Below are 23,482 nucleotides of genomic sequence, written 5' to 3'. Positions count from 1 at the left end.
CCGTCAGAAGTGTTTCGAGGGCCAAGGACCAATTATTCGGAGCCCTGAGCCGTCCCCGGAGCTAAGGTCATTATGTGAGTGTCACTATCATGACCCTACGGTTCCTCTTCATCTGCAACTTATTTGCTGGGATTAAAGCGTGCGCAGGGAGACTGTGTGAAATGTGGGGATAAATTGAATGTGTCTAACAGACTCGGTGCCTTAACTTCGGAGTAAGTACTACTTTTATAAATAATAACATTTGCACTACACATTTTGCCAAGGAGTAGTGTTTAATAAGTGAGCCAGAAATCAGTGTTAAGCAGATTCTGACGGCGTTACACCGGAGCGTCGGGAGGAGAGAGGTGATCATTAAAAATACTGCTTATCTAAGGGAAAATTTCCTACTTTAAATGTTCTCTGGCTTTGTCTCATTCTCTGCCGCCGTGCTTCGTCTAGCAGTCTTCTCTCTCCCTGTCTTTCTTTTTTTTTTAACATTTAGATTCGCCGCTCGTCACCTTCTATTGATCACGCCTAATTTGCATCCAGGAAAAGATGAGAACTCAGATATTCACACTCCGAGAGAGGACGATCTCAATGATTTATTCATTTCCAAATCAAAAAAAAAAAAGGAGTGAAAGGAAGGTAGATGAGAAGGGGAATCTTCATAGGCAGCAGGCGACTAGCAGGCTCTGAGGCTGGGCTCCTCTTCCCCACACCGCCTCTGGGCACATGGTGTGCAAGTCCTCCTAATTAACAAGGTGAATCATGCTGCCGCTCTCTAATTAGCCAACATGACAATCTAATGGAAACATGCAGGCCGAGCTGGCACACTTAGCATCACCTCACAAAGACCCCCGGTACTGTCCTTCCCATATGAATTCCACAAAAATGACACCTCACATTTGAAAAGCAGGAGCAGAGAAAAGGTGGGGCAGAGCGGTTCAGGGAAGTGTGTTTTTGGGAGAGGTCAGAAGGGAGAAGTTAGCTGGTGAAGGTGAGGGTGTTTTTTTTTTCCTCCTCTCCTATCCTCTGTGCGAGGTGTTTGTTGCCTAATTGAAACGTGTCCTGCCTCCTGCCTCCCTCTCACTTATATCCCAGGCACAGGAGGCTGGCACCTCGCCACTAGCGTAGCTCAGCATGCCCAATTCCCCTGTCGCTCGAGTCCCAAGGAGTGCTCTGGCGCACAAAGAGAAAAGTGAACCTACAGGCTTGTACAGCGAGGAGACGAGTCGCTATCTCCCTCTGAGGCAAAAAAAAATCTCCTTTTTTTTGTTGTTTTCCTTCTCATTACAGCACTTTGTAATATTCGAAAACACACAGGAACACCAAAGGTACTTTTAAAGCCTGCTTCTTCCTTTTTTTTTTCTTGTAATATGTCTGGAGGTGAAGAAAAAAACCCGAAGTTGAGAGTACCGACAACAAAGCAACAAATAAAAACAGGGTTAGTGTACTATTTAGTAGCCTGCACTTCTTTAGCACCTATAAAACACAGCTCTCTTATGTGATAATGAAGTTATCTGCAGCAACCTCTTGTTCGATCTTTCAGAGAACATAGAAATCCTGTTGGATTGACGTTAAATAAAAGGACACCTGCTTAACTAGTGCAGAAAATAAAAAGAAACACCTTCATGATCTTTCAGCTTGAGACGAGGAGAATAATGTTATTCTCCTCACAATCACACAGGCTGACCGCGAACGCTACTGCTCTTCATATGAAGGTATTGTGTATCTGTGAGGCCAGAAGACAAGAATATAACAACTCCGAACTGGGACGCACAGAACAGCAGGAATTCTCTTTGAAAGTCAGCACAGAGAGGCAGAGAACGTGGAGGAGGGTAGCAGGCTTTTGCCCTCAGGCCTGCCTAATGGGGGAGAGCGCCTCTTTGAGCAGAGCAGTTTTGCAGAGGGCCAGAGGATGAGAGCCTCTGAACTCACAGATATAACTGGCCTAATGAAAAACTAAGGGGCTGCTGCGTTGTCCTTTGACACAGAAGAGCCTCGCCTCTCTGGAGAAGTGTGAAGCTCTGGCTGATGGAGCTCTCGGTGTGGGTGGATTCGAGCCTCGCCGTGACCTGGCCACTTGTGGAGGACGCCCGGCCAATCGAGAAGCATGAATGTGTGCATTGAAGCCTGGTGCAGGCAAAGGGGGGTGTGATTTAAATACAACACACAACCTTAATGAGAACAGCTCTTATTGTGCGAGGGTAAATATGTTAACTTTGACGGTATTGCATATGTCACATGAGTATTTGTCTAATTCGACTAATGGATTCTAACATATATGTTCGTACAGCGGTGAAGGATGTATAACTGCAGGCTGTTAATTGGAGCTATGCAAGGTTCAAAGTTGAGCTTAGGCAGAATTAATTCGATACAGGTTCAAGACATTTTAAGCAGCGATGATGCGTCAAAACAGGCAAATAAAATACATCTCGCAACGCCTGAAGATGAAATTATTCCAACTCAAACCTTTTAGATCCCTTTTGGACAGCTTTCAGTTTTACACAAGTTTTCTGGGATCACCTTTAGCTAGACGTGGAGCTGCAAGGGCATGACAGTATGTTAGACTTAACTCATATTAATTAGCTATACAGTTGAGGTATTGGTGTTTTGGCTGACATGGTTTGCTTTAGCAGCTGAGCTTTCGTCCAGCTGCAGCACCACATTTGTCTTCCCCCTCTTCCCTCGTCTCCCTTCTCCTGTCCTTGCTCCACTCCTCTTCTCCAGTTCACTCGTTTCCTGTGTCCAGTTGCGCCTGCAGACGCGGCTGCGATGATGAATCTGTGGCTGCAGTGTGTCTGTGTGTCTGACATCGTGATGTATCTCTACTGGCCTTAACTCCCTCTCTATCTCTCTCTGCCTCCCCTCTTTTTCTCCCCCCCTGAAGTCTCCTTTTCTCTGCGTCTCTTTGTCTCTGCCTCTCTGTCTCCTTCACTCTCTCTCTCATTCCCTCTCTCTCGGTGACTAGGCATTGCCCCGGCCTCCTGCCTCTGTGATGGAACAGACAGAACACACAGACCCACCACCGACAACAATAACAAACAGGAACTGAGCTCCACGATTTGCCCATTGATTTTCACTGGGGGCATTTTTGAAATAGCCCATCTGACCTTTCGGCCAAATGGTAGTGAACGGAGGAAACAGAGGTGCTAGACTACTCTGCCTCTCTCTAACAAAAAATCTCTGCCAGCGTCTGTCTGAGCAGCTCTGCAGGTGACCGGGTTGTGAGTTAGGTTTCTGGTGCAAATACAAATACACATATAGAGAGAAAGAAATCACTGTGCTGTTGGTTTTAGTATTTTGGGGTGGCTTAGTTATGTTTATCCTGTGACCAGATTTAAAAGACAGACCATGCAAACATTACAAATCAAGGGTTTAATGCCTTGTACTTTAACTGATGTAATCATACTGTAGCGTGCTGTACGTTGTGTCCAGAGATGACGCTTTGGCCCGAGGGTCGCTGATGAATGGTTTCATCTGCTGGGGAGCACGAACGAGCTCAATGAATGTCATGGTAATCTGCAGATACATATCTGATCATTCTTGTGTGCGATTAAAGAAGAGATCAAAGTATGATCAACTAATTAGGAATCAAAATAATAATAATAATATAATAATGGTAAATAAACTGTGCTGTGAGTTAAAAGGCTGGATGAACTTAATGTCTTATTTTCTACTTAGCTTAGCTTAGCTGCAAATTCATGTTTATGGAGTGTAGAGATGTCAGAGCTTATTATTATGTTGCTACAAAGACTGTATAAAGGAGTGTAAGTATCCTCCTGGTTTGTGAACTCATGTTTTGAAGTCTTGTGCGCTGTGCATTTTGCTGTCATCTTTTTGGAGCCAGGAGTGACCTTCTCTCTTCTGGTTGACAGGCCGCGGTGGTAGGGTGTGAAGCCAGAAGCTATGTCTACTTCCTCTATGCAGTCTGTAGGCGTGTCATAATTGAGGAGCTGCACCAGGAAGCACCTGTCAAAGCCTGCGTAGACCACTAAAGCCTAAATGAGATGGTCTGAGGATTTCATCAACTGTTCCCCCCTCTTGCACTTGCGTCACCAAACGCTGCTCCTGTCGCCTAGCAGCAGGTAGCTATTGGGCTAGCTAGCTAGCTAGCATAACTAACATCACGTAACTTAACCTATTATTTAAAAAATCGTTTGTTTAAAGGCCCCTTTCGTTATATTTGTATCGCAGCTATTCTTTAGATTTAGTTGAAAGCACAAACTTGTACATTTAATAGTGTATTCCTCGGTCGTTTAAGAGTCCTCCACCTCATTTGAATTGGCGCACAATGATTCTCGGGATATGTTGGGCCGCGAAGGATGCACCCGATGGATCCTTCTGGCCTGGGTAAAGGAGGACGCATTTGTTGGCCGCATCTGAAGGAGCCTTTAAACTGGGACAGCCTTTGACGTGCCGCTGTGACGCAATTGGCTTTCAAATACATCCTTTGAAGGATGCAGCCTCTGAATTGGGACAAAGCTAATGTGTTTGTAATGTCAGAGGGTAAACTATAGCCGCCTAAGCACCTACTATGTGTTTGTGTTGATCGACAAGAGTAATAACCATTTCCCACCTAAATTTAGCATGTTGACGCAGGTTTTTCAGACCATGTAAGACCTGCTTATAGATGCCGATTGTCTCTGTTCCTATTGCCAGTGAAGTATATTCAGTATTTTCTGCTGCGTCACCATATGACGTCACAAACGCCCCCGAAACAGAGTTAGTAAACAGTTATGTTACGGTGGTTTGGTCTTTATAGTCTGTGTATCAAACTCTGCGCTGAAAAATTTGGAACGATGTTCGAGCGCTGACGGGCTGAATTTGTAGCTGAGAAGACAAGTTTCTGACGGAGCATAACATCGCGCCGGAGAGGGGGCGGAGATTAGTGTGTCGACACAGCTGTTTTGTGTTCCCATCAATGCTAATCAGAGCCCAGGAGATAATTACCCGGGTCTATTGCAGAGTCATTTGACCCGGGCCGATTATAACCTTTCCCATTAAGCCAAAAAGCCGGGTGTTGGTGTTTTTTTTGACCAGTGGGAAAACGGATTAAGGGATACCACTACAAAAAACACTTTCACCGACTAAAATCTGTGTATGTCTTTATGCAAACTACCTGCGAGTATGACCTTTGTAAATGAATCAACATCACATTTAAGCTTGATCATTCATACTGTTTCATATGCAGTTCACGGGTTAATACCTGGTCATTGCACTCAGATCTGCATCACACTGCACCTGCCTTTTTAAAAACAAATCATGTGCCAGCTTAATTGACACACCAACACTTGGTTCAAAGTACATAACACGCTGTAATTTCATCTCTCCAAAAATGATTGTTTGGTGTTGGAGGTTGTTTTTTTGTCTGATCAGTGAGCGGGGCTTAAAAAGGGCTTCTGCCTGTCGCCTGGTAGAGTATGTCGGGCTCATTATCCTGATGAAATTTGCACAGATGTGTGAGCTGCCGACAGACTCTGCAGTGACACAAACAGCCAGCACAGGTGATGAAAACCAGAGAGGCACGGGGGCTGAAACATGACGGCCATTAAGCAAAAAGAAGGAGGGTGGAAGAGGGGTATTCAGAGTGTGTGTGTGGGTGCAGGGGGGCAGTCGGGAGTCTTCTAAGCCTCTATCTAGCAGGAGAAAGCATTACATAAAGTAACAATTTCCAAAGCACCTTCTTAAAATTCCAGTTGAAAATGAATATGTGCATACGTGCACGCGGCGCCTCCTCACGAGGCACTAATCGGGCCGTATCCAGATGACGAGCGGACTGCCACTTAACAGGGAGGAGATCCACTTTGATCACATGGCCCCTGGGGCAAACCTATCGCGCTGCCTATTACGCTGCTTCATTTGCATATGTGGGGCTTATGGGTAGGCTGAGATCTAGTGTGAATGTTCTAAACTGCAGCAGGGCTCGATGTTGCTCGAAAGAAAAATGTCCAGGAGAGACGCAGAGAAAAGACAGAGCGCTGCCAGTAGCCAGAGGAAAGAGAAGTCCACTTGTCACTTGAAGGTCACAAGTTCACCAGCGCAGACGGGGTGCGAAAATCCTAAAAACTACATACTTTGCCAAACAACACGACTGAATCACCCTGAGCAGTAACCCAAACATGTGAACGGCTAAGAGAGCAACATTTTTAACTGAGGAGCTGTTTGTGGTAAATAGTAGAACTGTGTACAAATTAGAGCCTAAGTGAGAGAAGTGCATACATGCTTAGTAAACTTTACTCGCATGAATACAGGGCTTTTTTTAAAAGAAGTAGACACTTAGAAGAAACCACGTCTGCTCCTTAACTTCTACATCAACAACAACAACAGGTGAATGGAGCTCGTTTCATCCTCCTGCCTACTCAGACTACTCTATGAAAGCCCCACACGGTCCTCTTGATCTGTGTTAGCGAGCCAGCGACTGTGAAGTTATCTCGGAGTAAACAAAGAAGAAACACAAATGCAAACTTCTGCTGTGACTGAACCTTTTGGTTTGCGTAAACAACATTAACCAACCGCTAAAAGAAGAGTGGTCTACTTTCTGGGGTCCACTGGGAATTTTACCGTATACAAGACCTGCACTTGAAGTAAGGAGGATGTAGCTGTGTGCTGCTGACAGAGGAGCGCTACATCAGTAAAACACTTCCCTATTTGTAAGAGTACGTGATGTGCCTTGGATTATTACTTGGAGAGGGAAGTAACTCCTTTGTAGCAGTAAAAGTTTGTGTACAGCGTGAAACACTAATTCAGCATTCAGTTGCTTTTCTGTTTTATGCTCTTTTGCTATTACTTACTATTGTTGCAGTTTGAGATGTAAACTAAATAGTTATTTATCTTTATTAAGCCATTAAAGGCTCCGTATCTATTCTCATATTGTGCATGTGTTTCACATTTTTGGGTGCTTATTGTTCAAAGTGAAAAAGTGAAAACTGCATAATTCCCTGTTTTTCCAGAATGACATGTTTAAAAAGGTCGCCTCTGAAATGGGCCGTTCAGAACAGCTGCAGGTGTAGAACCTTGCTTTAGCTGAAATCGACCAATCGTCATTCACCATCGTTCACCTCTGGCTACCTTTTTGCACTAGCTTGTAGTCAAGCTGTTGTCAAGATTTCAGCTTACTATGCCGATACCTCCTGGTGATTCTGGCTCGTATAAGGCCAAATAATCGATCCTAGATCAGCCATGTTTTCTACAACTTTGTAGTGACAGTGCAGTGTGGCCGCTCCCCTACGTCGGATCGCATACGCGGGGGAGGGGCTATGCGGTCACTCCAAATACTGTCAGCCAATCAAGGCTAAGGTCTGACAGGAGGAAGGAGAGGCTCCGAAAAGTATTAAATTAAAATATGTTTACGATTTTAAAAACGAAACAAACTTTACGAATGTGATTCAAAAACACATTAGAATAATAGAAAATTAATTGCATAGCTAAAATGTAAGTTTTATATTATAGATATAGTTCTGTGCTACCAAAACTAGCATTAATGTCAATAGCATAAAGGATGGAGATGAAAAAGTGAATGCAGAATAAAACTACAAAGGCTAGTTTTGTTATGACACAAAATCCTTCTCCTGACAGCTAGTTTACCAAAAATGGTCCCAATGAAGTCAAAATTCAAACTGGTGAAAGATGAAGAGGCTGAAATAGAATAAGCGGGGGGGTGGAGAAGGAGGAGGGCGTCTTTGGCGCTTAAAGAAAATAATTTTCCACACTTGGGCATCAATCGGCGCGAATAATTCCTCAAACTTTTTTAAGTCCGACTTTAAATGGCATTACATATGTAGCGAGGCATGAAAAATTAATACGCTGGAGTCGGGGAAATGTCAAGGGTAATGATCTCCGCAGCAGCTTACCTCCTTAGCTTTCTGTTTCAGTCGAGCTTGCTCTGGGTCCTCTTGCCTGGAGCGACTCTGTGGAGTAAAAGGGGGGGAAAAAACACAGGTTAACAGCTGGTTTAAGGAGCCCCCTCGGCCCCCTCCTCCTCGCTACTCATCTGTTGCTGCTGCAGCAAAAATAGTGCAAAATGGGAACAGGATACAGAGGTGTCAAGGACATCGTATTTGAATTCAGAGAAGTGCAATGGAGCGCCCCCCGGGGGGCGGTGGCCTTTAAACCCGCTCCAAATCCAGCCCTAAATAAGCCGCTGGAGGGGGATTCTAATCAAAAGAGGTTATTAAAAATTCTGCACGAGCCAGCACACACACAGTCACACACACACAGGGCAAAAGATGTGGTTAGTATCAGTGATAGTGGCTGTGTGTGTGTCACTGTGAGCCAGTGTGGCTATCCATTGCTATGTGCGTGTAAGTGTGTGTGTGTGTAACAACACAGCACTTCTATTTTAATCAGCAGCCAAGATCTGGGTGAACGTGGTTGTCCCTGGGAATCCTTCACCACACAGCCAAATGTACATGTACGGCTGACCACTGCAGGCAGCACGGGCAGACTATGGTACTACACACACTGAGTGTTTGGATATGATCTGTTTAGCTTTATTTTTGCTGGATTAAACAAAATTAGGTCAGAAAAAACACCACAAGAAGTTTCACTTATTGTCCAGTATGACATCAATGGTATGCTTATAGCCTTTCCTTTATTTACCGATACATAATGAAGGCTTATCATTTAGTTGTTTTTAATAAAAATATCAAGACCTTTCAATATCAGATCAATCTCACCCTCCCTTTCTCTCCTCCTCTCCTCATCTTCTCTGCCTTATGGATGAAGAGCCGCTCCTCCCTGCCTTCCCGCTAATTGGCTTTAAATATATCAGGCGGTTCACGTACTGGTCGGCATCTCAACTAAGACTAATGTGTTTGCCCTCCGGTCGGCCGGAGCATCCCTCCAGACTTGAGTCATGTTGTAAATGGACGGTGTAAAGCGGGAGGAGGAGGAGGAGGAGGAGGAGGAGGAGGAGGAGGAGGAGGAGGAGGAGGAGGAGGAGGGGAGGGCTTGTTGTGAAGGAAGGAGAGGAGATGGGGATGGAGGGGATTATTTCAGAGGGTTTCTTGTTCAAGAGGTCAAATTAGCGGGCGCTCGAGCAGGAGAGAGGCAGGCAGGCAGGCGGGCAGTGAGGGAGGCGGGTGGCGGCGGGGGTGGAGGAGAGGGAGGGGTTGGTACAGATGGACTGTTTACAAAGGGCAGCGGTGCCACTGGCATGCTTTACATCTCCTCTGTCAGCTGCCCTGGTTTTCCCACTTACAGGCGAGAACAGAGGGGAGAGGAGGAGAGGAGGACTGGGTAGCAGACGCTGACAAGCCTTTTTGTTTGGTTTTGCCGGAGTGGAGCGGAGTGAACTTTAATGTACTGTGAGGAGTTTTTAAATGGTTACCAAACAGACTCGAATTGAATACTGATGCCTCTGTACGACCTATAAGAGCAAACTATAGCATCAGCTTGAAGATTGACTATTTCTATACAGTGATTTACAGCACGCAGAGCGACGAGCTGTGGTTTCACCGGCCTCACAGTGAGGAGTGAGTTAGCCAGTTTAAAAGGTAAATATACAAATGAATGCTGGAGTCAACATGCAGGGCGTCATGTCATAAAATTAGCTGATGACTCTGTAATTGTGTCTCTGCTTCATAATGATGACCCGGATCATGGCCCTGTTTCAGCTGATTTTATCAACTGGTGTGAATCGTCCTTTTTAGAAATGAATATGTCAAAAACCAAGGAGGTGGCAGCCCACCGCCATCACTCCAGCTGTCATTAGTGGTCCAATTGTACAGCATGTGAGGCAATATAAATACCTCGGTACCATTGTGGACGATAAACTGACCTTTGAATCTCAGGTTGACGCTGTTTGCAAAAAAGTATGATTATTGCAAGCTGCGCAATTTTAATGTTGCTGCTTTTACGGATGCTGGGCATGGTCAAGACCTGCTGCAAAATTGCAGGCACAACTTTGAATGACCTGACTGAGGTGTTCAAACTCAGGCCTCTTAAAAAGGCCCGGTCAATCCTGAATGATCCGGACCATACTCTTTTTAATGAGTTCTTGCTGCTTCCTTCTGGCCGCCGTTACATTGTACCGACTTGCAGGACCAACTGCCATCAGCCTTTTAAATAGCTGAAAGTGATGTTTATTTGTTGTCATTGCCTTTTTTAACCATTTGCGTGTTTCTTATTTAACCCTTTCTTGTTGGTGTGATTTTTCCTTTAGAGAATATTACACAGGCATGTACAGTAAAAGATCAGCAAGAAGAGAAGTCGTACCGACAAAAATAAATAAAAAAAGTTCCTCACAGCTACTTTAAGAAAAAAACCCCTCCATACTCAACTAAGTATTTCACAGTACATAAGTAACCCGTGCTGTTCCAGGAGTTATTTTCTGGTGACATGATCTTGTTATTATTTTTTTAACTTGACTTGTTTTTTTCTGTATCAAATGTTAGACCCCGGAGGGTTGTACTTGTTTTTTTAGCTGTGGGTCGACTGTCGAAAGAGTGAAGCTAACTTGATGTTGAACATTCTGTCAATATATGATCCAAAATTTAAAGTCCAGTGGCTGAAACTTTATCACTTCTCTAACAGTGATCACGGATACATTTATGTATGGTTTTTGTGCCCACATTTGCTTTATAGAGAGTTAAAAGTGAAAGAGACCATAATGAAGCCACTTATCAATAACAAACTTCCAGTCTGATCTGTTTTTAAAAAAGAGAGCATTGGTGTTAGGTGTCAAGAAAAAGTCACTTATGAAGTCTTCAGGCTGCAGAACATTATTGAGTTACTGCGTAATGGAAGAACGCTGCTCTAAAACAGAGATGCGAATAAAAAAAGTGCCAAATCATGACATTAAATGTTTGGACAGTTATCATGCGCAGCAAGAAGAAAATAAATCAGCCGGTTACATCCACAGCAGGGATCACTTGTGATAAATGTGCATATGTCTAAAACACAAGATAGAAAGAGATACAGCAAACAGTATTAAATAGGAGAAACATACTCGTCTCACAAAAGAAAAGTTTGTTCTCAGACAGCGTGGTGTTGAAATATAGCATACAACCATTAGGCAAAACTTTGCTTTCCCAACTTCACTTGAACTGAAACGCCATGGCAACGAGGGCAAAAACTACAGACATGGCCCTGAGGTGAAGTCCAACTATCCTCTGCAATGCTCATGAAATCCACGTAGCCCTGAGGTTGGCCCTTCCTAAGAAGTTGGCTAAATTTGCAAAAAGTTCTTCACTAATCCTGTTAATGAGGCGAACTGTTCAGAGTAGTAAAAAAAAGATAACACTGTTCAACCGAGTAGAAACGGGCACTGACAGAGGACATAAAAGTGTCCCTATACGTTTTTTTAACAACACACTTCACAGTGTCGTTTTCTGCTGAGGCAATGTCTTTTTTCACGACCAGCAGCAATGCTATCTGCTCTCTCCTTTAAGAAAAAAACAGACAGGTCAGGAGGTTTGGTGGCCAGTGTTCATCAACTAGAGGATTTCTAATATCCTGCATGGCAGGACCGGAGCGTAATAATGCAATTAAGACGGTGAGGTGTGCTGCAATGAGAATCTTTACTGTGGGACATTGGCTCCATTCAAAATTAATTAAATTAATCTAGCTTTCTGCTAATGTTGCACCGCGAGGCATTTTCATTTGCAAAAAGATTCTCTCTCTTTTTTTGGTCAGTGGTGATCTTTCCAAATTTGAAAACCTTTTTTACTGATAAACAAATGTCTCTACACGGACAGGGCTGAGAGCACAGTAGTGGACAGGCTACAATGCAGGGAGCCTTTCAAAATAAAGTACTTTTAATAGGTTCTTAAAAAGCACGTTTATTGTCACAAGCTTTGTGCATAAAAATAGTGTTACAAAAGCACAATTCATATGAGCTTTTCAATGAACAAAAGATCCTTTTTGTCTTTTAATAAAATGACATTTATAGACAGACCCTCTATTTTGTCAAGAAAGAAGATTCACTTATTCTTGAGTACGTCAGCTGAGAGCATTAGTAACAATGCACAGCAAACTTGTGACACCACTACCAATTTTAGGTTAACTGCTTAACATGAGAAGCTGGCTCTATTCCAGATGGTTGAATTAATCTCTGCCTTGGCAGTAATGTAGGTGAGAGCAGCTGGTAACTGTTAATATGATGATCACTATATACAGGTCCATGAATTAACCTTCACCATAAATCAAGATTGAGTGAAAACTGTTATCTGTAGTTATATGAGTTTGTGTTATCCATAAAGATAATGAGTTACTGCTACCTCAGTATCCTTTTATATCTATTGGACACAAGGGTAGTTGCCCATTCACAAATTTACGTGAATTCAACCAATCCCTGCACCTTTGCCGCAACTTTGCAATTTATCCAATTATCGCATTTTTCTGCAAATGTCTTCCTATTTCTCCTGTGTGCGTCGTCATGTACGTCACCATGCATGTACGTGTACTGTTCTAACGAGGTTCTGGTGTGACCGTGCCCTTTCATGAGCCTGAGACACTTTAACCATATTTACATGTTGGAAACTGTTAGTCTGGCACTTCCTGATGCCTTTTTTATAATAGCGCAGATCTCAAGCTGACAAGCAGAAGTAGCTGTCCCAGTAGCTCAGAGTGGATGTGTAATGTGTTACACAGAAAAATCAATCATCGCAGCTTGCATTGCAAATTTTTTTAAAAAGCCGCAACAATCAGAGAAAAAGCACATAAAATTCCTGGAGGGATTGATCAAGGGCTCAGCTCTTGGCCTATTCTGCCCATATATTTCCAACTAAACTTTGTGGTTCAGAGTAACTCTACTTCTTGGCAGGATAGGTGAGTTGTGGTGTCCCACAAGGCTCCGTTCTTGGCCCCCTTCTATTTTTCTAAACATGCTCTGTTTTGCTATTTTAATGATGATGATACTAAATTATATAAGCCCTTAAAACCTGCAGATCTTACAACATTCCTCTCTGATATTTAATCCAGAAGGTCCCAAAAATTCCTTTGGGCGTTTTCACATTAGGTACGATTGCTTTGTACCATACCTGAGTACGGTTGCCCCCCTCCCCTCACCCTCACCGCTCAGCTTTCACATTAGTAATTTCATTCTGTACCCGAGTACACTTGCGGTAGGACTCCGAAGCAGAAGGTGGCAGTAATGCACCTCAAAAACAAGGAGAGAGAAGAAGAGTATCATCAACTATGTAACATTGTTTATGTTGTCGTGTAAAAAAGCGTGTGAATCTCATGATCCCAAGCCCGTACAATGAAGCCGACCTTTGCTCTATGCCTACTACAATTCATATTTTGGAGAAAATCTCAAGAAGGACCCTCTCACCTACATTCCTACGGTATCAGCCCTGGCTGTGCAGTTCAGAGGATGAGATCGGCGGTGCTGCACGCATACGCAGATTTCGGAGGTGACATTATAAAAAGCAGTCCACTTCTGTGGTTTGGTACGGTTAGCTTTCACACCTGATGCGTACCGTACCCGAGTACACATGAAATGGCTCGAGACCACCTTTTCAAGCGGACCCGGGTACGGATCAACGAACCGTGCCTGAGTACGGTACACAGTGTTCACACTAATCAAACCAACCGGACTTTGGGGTTAATTGTACTTGGAGCCGGGCCCGGCCCCTAATGTGAAACCCCCCTTAGGTCCATGATGATAGGTCTGGGCTCATCCTGTTTGGTCCCCCATATTTTTTTAGCAGTCCCTCTAATAATATTAAACAAGCTTGGAATCTAGGGGTGATATTTGCTTCCTACCTATAGCTCTGCTTTGATGATCTTGATTCTATCAGCTCAGCTTGGTCACAAAAATTAAGTCATTTTGTTAATGGCTGATCTACAAAAAGTATTGCCTATTTTTGTCTATTCTATGCTTGATGGCTCCTAAGTATCGTCCACGTCCAACATTTCCAGTTGGTACAACAATGCTGCTCCACTCATTACCGGGACACTAACTACCTACATTGGCTCTTTGTTAGGTTTCAAACTTACTTTGATATTTGAATTCAGGAAATTTGCCGGCTTTGTCTTGAAGCTGCCTCGATACACTTTATACATCTCTGTCAAGATCTGAGGAAGTACAGGACACATTCTGTGGCGATCAGTGTTTTTCTATTAGAGCCCCCACACCATGTTAACTCCTTGCTTACTAAACTCTGTCACACTAAGTCCGTAGCTTCTTTAAAGTCTCTTTTTAAAACTTTTCTCTTTGTTGACTGTCTGACATGTTTTGATGCATACTGTTTTTATTTATTTATGCGATCTTATCCATTTTATTGGCTTCACTTCCTCTTCGCTCATGCCCTTTGGCCCTTCTCTAATTTTATCTGTTTCGTCTGGATTATATTGAAGTTTTTTTTTGAGGCACTTTGAAACACTGTTAAGAAACATGCTTTACAGATAACATTTATGAAACTGTTACTCCATGGCCCACAGCCAACACAGCTTTTTCCCAGGTTGTTTCCCAAACTTGTGCAAAAGATTAATTTGTAATTTATCATTTTTTCCGGATTGCCTTACAATATCTATATACATTAACAAGTGCTATTATGAGGCTTTTTCCCGTGATATTCTCTGCATAAATTTCAAACAAAGAATCTATCTCTGCTCATGATTACTGTACAAACTTCTGTTAATGCTGTTGGAGGAAATGAACCACATATGTAGAAGCTGAATAAAAAGAACAATCACATGCTGGCCTCTCTGACGCTCTCTAAACTGATGCTCTGTTTCACCTGATCCGTCAAAGCTCGTGTGAGAGTGATGTTTTGCAGGTTGTACACGGGAACGGGTGTGTGAGTGTGTGTGTGTGTGTGCTGCATGGTGTAGAGCGGTTGTGTAGTGCACGAGTCCCCCCCTCCTTGCTGTGTCCGGGGAGGAAGAGCCAGGACAGAGGAGCCCTGGGGCCAGGAGCCTGGGAGGACACAGGGAGGTCACTCCATCCACTGGTGTCACACTCTAATTCATCTGTCAGGGCCTGCGCTGGAGCAACATGCACATGCATACACACAGGCGTACACAAAAACACACTGTTGCATGGGGACATAACAACTCTCTGTGAGGTGACAATAACTTACTTTAGCTGCTTTCAACAGGATCTCTCTCTCCTGCTCGTCCTTCCTCTGCTTCTCCATTCTCTCCAGCTGTTCGAAGAAGCGAAGTTGAGAGCGAACATCTGCAGACTGCTCGTAGCACTCATCGTCCTGACAAGGAGATAGAGAGACAATCACTGCGACGGCAACAGTTGAAAAAAAAGACAAATAAATTCAATAGTTCTGAGAGTTTTCAGAACTTCCTGGCTGCCCCTATATCCATTTATACATACAGAATTATACAGAAAATATTACATAATCTATTCTTGAGACTTTTATTTGAGAGTTTTGCAAGAACTCCATCAGTCAAACAATTTATGCTCCAAATGATGCCATATTAACAATCCATCTTTAGTTGCAACTTAGTAATTATTGTGAAAATTGTGCTACCATTGCACTCCTAAACTAATTTTCTCGTATAGAAATCACATTTGATTTAAAATGATAAACACAACCGAAAAGCAGAAAATTTGTACATTCATAATTTTGAAGCAGCATTATTAAAGTTCCAATCTCAAATATTTCAGATTCATGCTCTTAAGCACTACCCACTGGCGATAATTGATAGACTGAGGAGCACACGTCTTAATTTAACCAGACCTCTGCGGTTGGCTCCCTTTGTCATGGTTGATTTTCCTCGCTGACGGTCGCTTTCCTTTTTAGACTGTTTGCCTTCATCTGAGCATCGAATTTGTTTCTTTTTCTTTGGATTTTCACTTATTTTTGAAGTTGTATCTGTAGTCATCGATCTTTTCTTTGTTTGTTCAGCCATAGTAGATTACTGTTTACTCGCAACACTTGCAGAGACCGGAAAAGCAGCCGCTTAGCGCCGCCTACCCTCTCTGGCAGACCAACCAGTCCTGGGCGCTGCTTATGATTTTTTCCATGAATGTTGCCACAGACACCCAGTCTGTAATTATACGATCTACTGCAAATGCAAAGGCTTTCATCAGGGGGGCCAATCACCATGTGTTACCTCATTCAACGATAGATAGAGACTTAACAGACATTTATTTAAATTAAAAAGTTTGAGATTGTTACTTTAATTCATATTTTGCATGAAAAAATCTCACTTAAAAAAAAACATTATTACTATAAATGTATTAAATTGGTGTATCATAGATTAACTCACAAGTCTTTAACTTAACCATCAACTTTACTAATTTAAGCACAATTACATTGTGTGCACCGGGACTGTGCACTATGCAAGTAATCGTGTCACTTTTTCTTTGACAATCTCGTTTTCACGGAGACTCTGTCATGCCAGAAAAGCAGCTGCTGAGCTCGGAGGAGACACAGCCTGAGAAAAACGCCAAAAGAGAGTTTAAAAAAGAGGTTTGATTTGTGTGATCTTAATAAGGAGTGCTTGAGAAGATGCGGTGGTCAAACCTCATTTTAACGAGTGATTGTGCAAATAATCTGAGACGATTTACTGAGACGAGTTCTGCATTTCTTTCTTACTTATTAGACTCTGTAAAAATCAAATGAATAAAACACTTTGCCATGGTGTGCATGCACTGATTGTATCTGTGGTGGAGGTGCTCTCTGTAACTTTGCCAATGCAAGTCTGTCATGTAAAGCCAACCATATTATATATAACAGATATGACAGATCGCATACAACAAAGCAAAGACGGACTAGCCTCACATTTAAATCACTGATTTAATCACAGAAGAGTCGGTCCTGCCCTGCTGATAAGCATGAAAAGACCTTCATTGTTACCTGCACATTTGCTTTAATTAACTTTAAAAGGCTGCTGATGTAGAGCACTATCAGACTGTTCACAACAACAGACTCAGACACACTAACTTTTATTTACAGACAAACTCCTCTTTGCACATCGTGCACCACCTCCCCGTAGGGAAATAGAAAGGCAAGTGTAACAACAACTTTTGTAGGTCATCAAAAGTTAATAGGATAATTGCTTATTTCACATGTTTGTGTATGTTTGTGTCTCCTACGTGTCTCTGTTCTCCTCTGCTCTTCATTTCTATATCAATCTCTATTCTATCTGTGAGTGTGTGCATGTGTGTGCGTGTGTGTGGGTGCGCGTATGTGTGTGTGATTCCATGAGTGGATGAGAGACGCTGGGTGGCACAGAGCACAAAGACACATCAGAGGAGGCTCATTGCCGGCACCCCTCGGCCCCCTCCCCTCTTTCTCTCTCTCATCCAGCCTGCCTCCTCTTTGTTGCAGCGCTGAGCCTGCACTCCTGCCGTAGCTCCTGCCGCCGCTGCCGAAGCCCGGTTGCTCTTTAAGGCCGCTTTGTCTTTTGGTCTTTTTTCTTTTTTTCTTCTTTTTTTTCCGCTGATGTCAACAGAGTGGCTTCACAGAGCTTCATGCCTCTCTCACACACACCTCATTTACAAAACCACAAAAAAGGAAGAGAGCGAACGAATTGGAGACGAAGCGCAAAACAAGATGGGGACAGTTGTAGCGACGCTCTTCCTCCCTCCTCTTCTTCTTTTTCCCTTCTTGGTGTCAGGAAAAACACATTTTCAAAGTTTCCCCCCAGTTCTCCCAACAATGCGAGATTTAGGATGGATTTGTGCTTTAAAGTACACCAATTAAATGTGGTTATATAGTAACATTTAAGGGCTAAGAGAGGCAGAGTCACCACCAACGAGAAAGGTACGCAGGTGTACGCAGAGGAGCACTGAGAAAAGCTTTTGTAGCTCAAGTTTTGGCTGACTGACGGAAAAGTTGGAGCTCTGTTTATCAACTTAAGGGCAAAAAAGATTTCTCATATTACCTTTATGTGTTTATAGTAGTGGTAGACTTAGTCTACATCTACATCTCTATTTTTAATGTGTGAGACAGGTAAAAGTGCATTTCTGTGTATGAATGTGTGTGCGTGCGGGATACAGGCATGTCCATATTAAAGTTGGTGGGTTTCAGTGTGTGTGTCCCTGAATGTCCTGCTAAAGTTTCCTTACCAACTAAAGTTTTGATTCAGTAAACTGAATATTTTCATAGATTTGTCTTCTCATTTGTTTGAATGGCTGCATGGCATGGCATCATGTGGTTTGTTCTGTCCCACAGATCAGAGCTCATAAACGTCATTTTCCTCTTCCGTTACGGCGGCTTTAGTGTGCCACAGCAATAAGCAAATAAATGGAAATGTACTGGCTACACGGTAAGACCACAAATTATCTGTTTTACTAACAGTGCGTTATAGTACGGTTAGTATTTACCTATGACAAGAAAGTTTGGAACGGGCACACTCTGTCATCATGTGTGGAGCCGTTACGCAGGAAGGAGATTATTATATGGACGAGCTGCTGTTTAAAAAATAAAGCTAAGTTCAAATAGTTAAACTAGTAAACACCTGTCGAGTCTGGACTTTACAACCAACTGTTCAAAGAGCTGCCCTCTCCTCTCCCTGCTCATCATCGATCTGTGCATGAGCTCCATCAGTGTGCGCTCAGCTGATGATGCCTGAGAGCGCAGCACCGCGCAGCAGAGGGTCGAGGTGCAGACAGCTTCTCTCCACAATCAGACGCAAAACAAGAGCAAACTGCACGGATCTGCGAAACTTTATGGGCGTGTTTGCGCTTGAATATCGTCAGTGCAATGTGCTTTGTGAATCGGACCCTCAGACGGAGCAGATAGCATGTGCAGATGTTGCACAATTTATGGAGCTATCAGCGGCCGCATTTCAGTCTTAACGAATTCCCCCCAGAGAGTTCTTTGTAACATCGCCCCCTGTTGGAAGCAAAGGCCTATTGTGCTTATAGGCTCAGACTTTTCTACTTAGTGATAGACAGTGATGTGATTAGCTCTGGATCCTGGGCACAGGTATGTGTGTGTGGACATGTTTGCTGGGTTCTTCCTACCTTACAGGAGTCGAGTCGATGCTGTGCGATAGTTGAAACTTTTTCTACCACAGTCCGAAGTCGTGACTGTGTGGCGTGTGAGATGAACGTCACTGCTTCCATGGGGACTTCTGTCACTCCAAACTTCTTGGCTGTAAAGGATACACACACACACACACACACACACACACACACACACACGTTAACAGCGACCCCACACTTCTCACACAACAGAGACAGTTTTGCTTTTGCTTTTTCTCAAAAAAAAAATTAAAATCTATTTCATCAATAGCAATTAAAAATGTTCATACTCCACCTTAACATCTGGGAGTTTTATAAAATAACCTTTATTCTCTTTTAATTTAATAAAGAGAGAAACAAAAGTGATTGTTTTATCATTACTTTAATTTCCATTTTTAAAAAGCAGCAGCTGAGCACGTAGAAGGTAATTGTTTCACTAAAACGCACACGCAACTTTCCCTCATTATCTCCACTCATACACACGTACTGTTCTCATACACACATCCACACTGTCTGGATTAGTGTGTGCAATTAAATCCTAGAAATGGGAATCATCGCACAGAAAAGTTAATTTGTTTCACAGTCTTAGTGCAAATTCCGGAGTGGCTTCACCAGCTAAGCTCCTCCGAGTGTGTAAACGACATTGACCATCTCTTTTCAGAGCAGAAGGATAATTTAGTTTCCTCGGAGCAAAACTCATCTGAAGTCATAACAAAAGAGAGGAGGACAGACTTTGGTGGGGTTACTATCTGTTTCCAACTTCCTTTTAAATTATTCCATTACCATAATTTTCTCTCTGGCACCCTTTTAAGTAAACCACACCAATTATTTAAATCAGCTGAACAATACATATACTCCTCAGCCGCTCTGGCTTTGAAATGGATGGAGGGAGCCCTGTTAGCCTTATAATTACAGTGGCAATACATGTGGCAATGTCACAAGGTCAAAGAAAAACACTAATAGGCTTCTGTTCCTAAAAATAAGATCTTTCAGGGACATTAATATTTCAAAGAAAGTTTAAGAGACTTAAGAGCCACATTTCTCTGAGCAAAAACAACTGCCTTCAGAGTGGGACTGAAACAAATCACTGTTATTCACCTAGAAAAAAGGGCTCATAACAAAGCTAGAAATACGCTAATGAACAGAGGCTTTGATATATTTTGCTTAAGACAGAAGCAATAACAGGAATAATCTGCACCATCTTCAGTCGGGGGGATGTTTTGCATTTTTCATCCATGTAAGCAGCATGGCTGTAGGGATGTCTACGTACGTCGGAGCATCCGTCTGTCCACCAGCTTGGTCCTTAGTGAACTTTCTTAGCAAGTACTGAGTTGAATGCTATAAAATTTGATGCAGAAATCCATAGTTTCCAACAATATTCCCAATGAATTTAATGAACGTGTGACTTTGGAAATATCTGCAGACATATAGAGCGGTGGTGCTTGAAGCTTGCATATCATAGAAGACTGGACTATTAGCCTCTGTGGCCTCTGAGCTGTTGGATACACGGCCATAACATGTTGCTCCCTTCAAAATTTCTGCGAAACTACTTACAATTATCAGACTAAACTGTATGTTGTGCTTAGTGCTGCTAATTAGCACTTATTAGCATGCTAACATACAATACTAGATGGTAAAGTAACACAGATGGTGTTTGAAATCACATACTATATACTACATACTACATACTGCATACTGTGTTCAGCAGTAGTATGTAGTATGGAGCTGTTCAACTGTATTCAGCAGTCTGCTGCGCCAGGCGCCAGTTTCCGGTTTTGGAAAGCTAAAGTAAACAATAGCCCGCCAAAAGCAAACCGCCACTTCTTCGAATGCTGCCATTTCAACTGCTGTTTTGATGTTCCAGCGCTTTGCATTGTGGGTAACAGTGGGCGGGGTGAACTGGTCCGATGCATACTTTGCATACTGCATACCACATACTACATTTTCAGTACGTGCTGCTATCATGGTATGAAATTTCGAACACAGCCCCAATGAATAATAAACATCAGCTTGTTAGCATTGTCACTGTGAGCACATTAGCATGCTGACATTAGCATTTAGCTTAAAGCAGTCTCTTATTTTATTCACTTTATCATCTTTGTGCATATGTTGTTTGTCTTAAACAAGTGGTAAACGCTGAAGTGCAAAAAACTGCAGTTCCTCGAGTGCCCACTTGAGGTTGAAGCCAAAAGCCATAAAAACATTAGGGCCCACGTTAACATGCCGTTAAAGCAGACATACACATGATTACAGCCTCGAAACAAAAACTGCTTTGGTTTCTAAAGCCATCGGGATGAATTTATATATAATGTATCAGTTTTAATTATACGAAGCCTTAAAGGGATGCATAAATATGGGGCATGGTCGCTTTGAGTGACAGGTGGATACTGCTAGCTGGCTGATGTCTGCTAGATGTCCACACAGACAACATTAATTGAACTTAACCTCTTGGCTGTGTTTGTGTTTTTGGTGCCTTCTGGGGAATATTTCATTCAAAAGTCAGAAAAACAACTCATGGCTTACTGTGTGGTTTATGACACTTACTGGCCATCAAATAAATATGTGCTCAAGCTTTTTCATGAGTATATTTATAGTATTATCGTATTGATATTTTTGCACTAATTGGCAGGTAAACTGCACTCGCCATACCTGCATTGTTAGCCAGTTCAAAGTTTATCTTACATGCACTTATTCGTTGGCCAGTACGTTGTTCCACAGCCCTCTTTGCCTCATTACTCTGTTAAAAAAACAACTGTGGTCAGCCACCAACGCAAAGAGAATCTCACTCTGCAGAAATCATGAGTGCAAACTAGCTCATCTGCCAGCTAATGAGTCAGCCATGGGTGTAGACTGGTTAGTTTTGATAACTTGCCGTTTTCCACCCCCTCGCTTCCACCGTCCAAATAAGGTCACTTATGGCTCCACAGAAGCAACATGGCGGCGGCCAACTGCCCAACTATGACATCACTGTGGCTATGTCCATTATTTATACAGTCTATGGTCTTTACATCTAGAGGCCAACACGTTTTTGGATTTGCATATCATAATAAGATGTAGATTACATATGTATTACATCACTTATTCTGTGTGCCATGCTTCGTCATAAAAGAGTGTCTAACATCAGATAGATCCATACATTGTAAGTCTGTAGCCGTCTGCTCATCACTTTAAACACAACAGACAACATAAAGAAATCCAACAGAGAGACACAATCTGCATTGAGGTCTGGGAGTATGAATATCTATTTAGTATAGAACTGAATGGTATCCATGGCAACAAGGGTCCCCCTGAAAAGTCGCTGGCAGCCAACATGGAAGAGGTCCTGAGCAACATGTATTCACCAAATTATACTTATAGACCTTTCAACAACTATGTGATTCTTCTCGCTGCATAATAACCAAAGACTGTTGGAAACCCAAACTCACGAGACGAGGTTCAGTTAAGCAACAAGGACGACTCATGCAACAGCAGAAAGGTCATCACACCCAGTTACAATCCAACCATCTATTAAATGTACGAAACATGATGTAATAATAAGACCACAGCATCTCAATGCACAGGGAATAAATGGTTCACAAAAGCAACCACTGGTCATCTTCATCTTATAGCCAATCATTTCTGCGTTTCTATTGATTGATTGACATTAATTTATGTGGACTCTCCAAAAGGAACTGCATTAAATACAGATTAGAACTAGTTCAAATTTAAATGTAATTGTTCTCATACCAGTGTACTTTAAAGTAATAATCTGGAAGATTTTCTTTTAAATAAATGTCTGTTAAGTCACCATCTGTTGTCGAATGAGGTAACACGATGGTGATTGAGTCTGTGGCCTACCGATGAAAGCCTTTGCATATGCAGTATTATGTCTGTGGCGACTTTCGTGGGAAAAAATCAAGCGGCGCCCAGTTAGTGTTTTTCCGGTCTCTGCAAGTGTTGCGAGTAAACAGTAATCTACTTTGGCTGAACAAACAAAGAAAAGATCGATGACTACAGATACAACTTCAAAAATAAGTGAAAATCCAAAGAAAAAGAAACAAATTCGACGCTCAGATGAAGCAAACAGTCTGAAAAAGAAAGCGACCGTTACAACTGGTAACCAGTATCCACCGTTTGGATATCTGGGAAGTGTGCTCCCCCAATTACCGTTTATCGCCATAGGTGTCACCAAAAAGAACAAAACTGAGATCTTTGAGATTACAACTTTAACAGTAGTAGCATAAAAATGCAACAGCATGGTGAACAAAAATTGCTTACTATAGAAATCTGCTTTTTAAGTGGCAGTGTCTTTTACAAAGCAGCAAAGTGAGATGTAAGTAACTGCATTGTTCCTTGGCTGTAGTAAATTAGTTAATAAAGCTAACAAGCTAGGCTAGTTTAGGCTAGCAAATTGTAGATCTTAAAGCTGTACTGGTTATCTTGATATAATTAGACTTATGTAATTAGGTTAGATTAAATTAATTCTGCTGTGCACAAGTTAGACACACAGAGACCAGTTACAATGACTGATGTTTTTACTTTATTTAATGGAAAGAGGGAAAAATTGAAGCGTTATGACTTGAAGGCTAACATGTTTGTGTTGACCTGTGTTTTCCTCAGTAGCAGGTCTTGGTAGTTACATGT

At 42.4% G+C, this 23,482-nt stretch overlaps 1 protein-coding gene across 1 annotated transcript in view; it reads right to left on the bottom strand.

Moving 5' to 3' along the window:
• The window catches only part of LOC138592258 (transcription initiation factor TFIID subunit 4-like), a 95,648-nt gene that overhangs the window by 38,311 nt on the left and 33,855 nt on the right, over positions 1-23,482 (bottom strand). Inside the window, exons 11-13 of the mRNA XM_069662991.1 lie at positions 18,860-18,990; positions 15,009-15,134; positions 7,833-7,889 (exon numbers count right to left, since the gene is read on the bottom strand). Of these exons, the coding sequence (XP_069519092.1) occupies positions 7,833-7,889; positions 15,009-15,134; positions 18,860-18,990 (314 nt within the window). The remainder of the gene's footprint in view (positions 1-7,832; positions 7,890-15,008; positions 15,135-18,859; positions 18,991-23,482) is intronic.

This window comes from Semicossyphus pulcher, unplaced genomic scaffold (assembly GCF_022749685.1).
Source record: "Semicossyphus pulcher isolate SPU_LCO1_2020_fin unplaced genomic scaffold, fSemPul1.0.p SCAF_1, whole genome shotgun sequence".
Lineage (NCBI taxonomy): Eukaryota > Metazoa > Chordata > Actinopteri > Labriformes > Labridae > Semicossyphus > Semicossyphus pulcher.
The sequence above is the reverse complement of the archived record's forward strand: the minus strand, read 5'-3'. Positions and strand labels throughout refer to the sequence as shown.